The sequence below is a fragment of the Hibiscus syriacus genome, unplaced genomic scaffold (assembly GCF_006381635.1).
Source record: "Hibiscus syriacus cultivar Baekdansim isolate YM2019G1 unplaced genomic scaffold, ASM638163v2 tig00003725_pilon, whole genome shotgun sequence".
Taxonomy (NCBI): Eukaryota; Viridiplantae; Streptophyta; class Magnoliopsida; order Malvales; family Malvaceae; genus Hibiscus; species Hibiscus syriacus.
In genome coordinates, this window is record NW_024061982.1 from 1,690,376 (window position 1) to 1,695,613 (window position 5,238).

At 33.8% G+C, this 5,238-nt stretch overlaps 2 protein-coding genes across 3 annotated transcripts; both read left to right on the top strand.

Annotated features, from left to right (window-relative positions):
* Positions 1-293: 293 nt before the first annotated feature.
* Positions 294-794, top strand: LOC120182954. Of its 2 annotated transcripts, none has more exons than XM_039187777.1 (2): positions 294-619; positions 650-794. In XM_039187777.1, the coding sequence occupies exons 1-2, from the start codon at positions 361-363 to the stop codon at positions 778-780; spliced, it is 390 nt and encodes a 129-aa protein (XP_039043708.1). In that variant the 5' UTR covers positions 294-360; the 3' UTR covers positions 781-794. The 2 variants fall into 2 exon arrangements, with proteins under 2 accessions (XP_039043708.1, XP_039043703.1); XM_039187772.1 differs by having other exon boundaries at positions 296-612; positions 643-794.
* A 1,133-nt stretch (positions 795-1,927) lies between these two features.
* On the top strand, positions 1,928-3,257 carry LOC120182971 (MDIS1-interacting receptor like kinase 1-like). Its single transcript, XM_039187785.1, has one exon. The coding sequence runs from the start codon at positions 1,968-1,970 to the stop codon at positions 3,255-3,257; it is 1,290 nt and encodes a 429-aa protein (XP_039043716.1). The 5' UTR covers positions 1,928-1,967.
* Positions 3,258-5,238: the final 1,981 nt, after the last annotated feature.

The window sequence follows — 5,238 nt, forward strand, 5'->3', positions numbered from 1 at the left end:
CTGTATTATAAAGATTAATCGATTAAGTTTTAAATTAGACAGTTTTAGATTATGATATGAAATAGTATTAAACTGTCCAGATACTATGCGAGATTGAATGTAAAGTGGAAATTAAAATATTACATTATGATTTTACGTGGTTAAATATTCTGAGTCTAAATGGTTAAATTTGGAAATTTAAAAAAAAATAAAAATTTTACCATATTCGAACAGTAACTGTTATAGGAAAAGCGTGATATTCTTAACTTGTATTCGGGTACGAATGAGGGTTAAGGGCATTACATAAAGATTCCCTGATCGAATCAGAAATACGAAGTCAAGCATCAGAAAATCCAGTGGTTGATACAGAAGTTTTATTTGATGGAAATAACCAATACCCTTGTGAATGATGAACCATTTTTCTTGGATGTTGATGCGAAAGATGTAATTGATAAATCTTTCTTTGATAGTTTGAGCTCACTTTTGGCAAGTTCTTCACCATACAACTGTGATCAAGATCAGATGACTGAGGCAATGACAATTGAAACTCAATATAATCTTGCAAAAGTTTCTTGTTCAGGCCTTGGAGAATCAGACGAAGTTGCAGGAGCTTGCCCTGTGGATGGGCTTGTGTCTTGCAATTCAGAGGTCCTAAACCTTTCTTCTTGCACTTTAAACAGTGAGGACCCAGAAGTTCCATGCAATGAAGATGATGTCTTCCCCAAACAGCTATGCCGATTGACTGTGTCCTCAATAGGACACAAAGAATCTGGCAATCTGTTATCTGCACGTGTAAAATAATTTTCTCGGGGCCATAAAGCTAGTGAGAGAGGTCCTTCCTGGTTCCCAGAGATCAAAATGATCCCATAAAGCTACCTGTTTTCGATTGTCCAAACTTCATCTTTCCTTTAGTCTGGAATACTACCTTTATAGACAAAGAAGATAGTATATACTTCTCCCTGTGCAGTTGCTACATATCAGCCTGAGGACAGTACGAAAGCAATTATGAAGCTGGAGCAGGCTCACCATTTTTTCATGCAGAGGGACATTGCATACCGTGGAGCCTTGCCATTTTATGTGGCCACCATTCTGAACATTATTATGTTAAGAAACCTGAGGTATTCTTGATCTAAGAATCTCCACATTTTAAGCTTTAATACTGTATCCTTACTTTTACCATTTTTCTCATCAGTGTGGCCTTTCCCATCTGAATGATATTTTTCTAGAACACTTGTATGTAATTGTGTTATATTTAGGTGGTTCTTAATCATACGCTTGAGTCACTACCTCGCTATGCTTTATGGAAATGCTTATTGGGTATTTGTTTAAGCCGAAGACAGGATAAATAAATAATCCTGGTCAGGAACCATCTTGTATTCTGTCCATTTTTGTTATAGGATAATGGGAACCATGAAGTTACTAAAAGTTACTCTTTTGCCACTTCAACAAAACCCCATGGTTTCATTTTTGGAGACCAGTAGAGTTATAGTTTTGATGGGTTAAATTACTAGATGTTACACTTTTTTCTTTTACACTTGGACAAACCAGAATTGTGTGAAGCAGTATTTGAATGTAGCAGAAAAAAGGTTAAGCTCCGGAGCTCCATGTTAGAACTGTGATTTACGAGCAATTGCTCGCCTTTGTTTAGTAGGGGAAAAAAAAGCAGCGGAATTGAATTAATACATACGACTTTAATCACTTTACACATTGCTAAAGAATAGTATATAATTTCAATAACAAATCGCAAACTCAGGAGTGCACATGAGATTCAGGAAATAATATAATAGTATCGGAATAGTATGAACCGTTACTTTTGAATCTGGCAGAGATGGTCAAAGGCTACATGCCAACACCATTCTGCATATATAAATATAACAAAATCCATAAATAGCCGTACCGTGCAATCAAAATCACATCATCTCTCCATCCAAACTCTCCACTTACCACTTCTCCTCCAATCTCAGATCCAAAAGAAGAAACAGTGAAAAATGTTGAAAGCATCGATATCTACTACCCTTTATCTCCATCTATGTTCTCTTGTTTTCATGGCTATATTCTCGAAGCTGTTGCTTTCAGCAAATTCAAGAACACATCCAGCAGATGTACAAGTTCTCGAAGATCTGAAAAAGGGGGTGGACCCTCTTTCCATTGCTTCCGGATCTTGTTTGAGCTCATGGGATTTCTCCATGGATCCATGCGACAACATCTTCACTGACCATTTCACTTGCGGCCTCAGGTGCGATAGAGCCGTCTCTGGTGTGCTTCGAGTCACCGAGATCACTGTTGATCCAATTGGTTACTCTGGTTATCTCAGTTCACTTTCATGGAACCTCCCTTTTTTAAACACCTTGGACGTCTCCGATAATTCTTTCTCTGGCTTAGTTCCTGAGTCGTTCTCCAATTTAACTCGTTTGCGTCGACTAGGTCTCTCCGGGAACTCATTCACCGGTCAAATACCCTCTGTTCTTGGCTCACTCCCTCACCTTGAAGAACTTTACCTTGACAACAACCATCTCCATGGAACAATTCCTTCCAGCTTTAACAACCTGACACGCTTGAAACGACTTGAAATCCAACTAAACTACATTTCTGGTGAGTTTCCTGATCTGAGTTCACTAAAAAACCTTTATTTTGTCGACGCTAGCGATAACAACGTATCCGGCGGAGTCCCATCAACGTTGCCATTATCTCTCGTCGATCTCTCATTGAGGAACAATAAACTAAGAGGAAATATTCCCAATAACATCGACAAGATTAGGTTCTTACAAGTTCTAGATCTCAGTCACAACATGTTATGCGGTGCACTATCATCAGTTCTTTTCAAGCATCCGTCCCTGGAACAGCTCACGCTTTCTTACAACAAGATTTCATCATTAAAAGTACCGGGTGACAAGGGTTTAAACAGTAGCTTAATAGCTCTGGATTTAAGCTATAATAAGCTTCGGGGTTTGTTGCCAGCTTTCATGGCGTCGATGCCGAAGCTAACGGCTTTATCTTTGGAGCATAACGAGTTCACGGGTATGATACCGGCTCAGTATGCAGTCAAAGCTGCTGTTCCTGGGAACGAGAATACTTCGTCATTCGAGAGGCTATTGCTTGGTGGGAATTACTTGTTCGGGCCAATTCCGGGTCCATTGATGGGTCTCAAACCGGGTTCTGCCGATGTCAGCCTGGTGGATAATTGCTTGTATAGGTGCCCCGACGCCTTCTTCTTCTGCCGAGGTAGGGATCAGAAATCCTTGGTGGATTGTAAAACCTTTGGTCCTACAATTCCTTAGGAACTAATAACAATTGTTTTACATTAGTTATTATTATTATTATTATTATTATTATTATTATTATATTATTATTTATGAAGATTTGATTTGGGAAGGAGAAAAGAGATAATTTCGCGTTGTAGAATTTTGTGTTAATATTCTAGTATTTCCACCATGTGGATTTTGATGCTTTTGCTCGCAAAGTTCAAATGGAAAACAAAGACAGAGAGAGAGAGAGAGAGAGAGAAACTAGTAAATTAATCATTAAAGGCTAGAGAAGATATTTACAAGTCTTTTAACATTTTAATTCAATTATTAAAATATTCAAATTTATCTAACTATGAGTTTAATCCTTCTAATATCTTGAAATTCATAGTTTAATCCATCTCCTTTAATTTGAACTATACTTATACTTTTATTGTATTATTAATGGGTATAAATTGATATCATAATTAATTGTTTCTAAATTGATATCACAATTAATTGGTTAACTTTCAGGGTTACTTGCCTTACTATATTCTTTTGTCAGTTTAGCATTTGTATTCATCGTAAAGCGTATATGTTTGATTAGAGATATCACATAACAAAGCTAATAATCTGAAATAATTACTCATATGTATATATGTTTTTGAACTTGGATGTTAACATGTAAAGCTTTACAGGATGAAACATAGATAAAAAACCAAAAAAAAAAAGAATACGGTATCAAAATTTAGAAAATTATATATAAAAATCTTTTAAATGGGTGTAGATTAACGTTCATGTCAATTTTGAGGTGTCAATATTCATTTAAAATGATTTAATTTTTAATATTTTTATATAAAATTTATAATTATTTTTTTTTGGAAAAAAATAGTTATCAATTGACACCCCAATAATAAATGTGGCTCCATCAATGGGCAAATTCTTGATCATCTACACCACAAAAGATGGCATGCATAGCCATTGAGTTAGAGTTAGCAGTTCTTCCTTCATTATGTGTTCAATTACCATTAGGTTTAAAAAGGATTGCATCATCAATTTCATGTGTAGGAGGTTTATAATCTATAGATTCACTCATCATTGGACTTTAAAAAGTGCGTACGAGGTTTGCTTCCATTAAGGGGTCGTAATGATTGATTAATATTCTATAATCATTACAAAATATAGCAAAATCAACTTCAAATACATCTAGGCATTGATATCAATTGTTATGATATCAATTGTTAGAGTAATTTACGTGTTAATGTCAAGGTCAGTTGGTGTTGGGTGAACAACAAAAATTAGAAACATAAACAAGAATACAAGAGAGTTGTTTATTCAGTTCAGATAATTGATTCTACTTTTAAAAAATCTTTCTTGAACAAAAATTCATTATAATATTCTTTAAAACAAGATATATGAATCTTCAACCTAACTACATATGTCTTCTAAAACGTCTTTCACAAACAAAAATCCACTTTAATATTCTTTAATACAAGATATATGAATCTTCAATCTAACACACGTTATTTGTTAGCTAGTTCTCGTATTATTTATAACCTCATAGTGTCCTCTAAAAATTATCCAATAAATACTTAATACTCACTAATAACACAATGATTAAAAAAAAAGCATGTACTTACGACGCTTCTCGAATAAACTAATTTGTACGATATAATAAAGTTCTCTCTACATGTCATCTTAATTTCTCGACAATGGTTTTTTAAATATACAACAATTAATTGACAAAGATTGGTTGAAGTTGTAGTCACTCATTTTCGTCCGGGGTTCATATATAATAATATAATGTAGTTTTTGAAAATATTTTTAAAAACACATAATTTAAACATTTTAAATCATATAATATATAATTTTAAAAAATCGGTTTTTGAAAATATATAATATGGTTTTGAAAATATGTTTTAAAAACATATATTATATAGTTTGAAAAACAATTTTTGAAAACATATAATATATAGTTTTAAAAACAATTTTTGCAAACATATATTATATAATTTGAAAAACATTTTTTGAAATATAT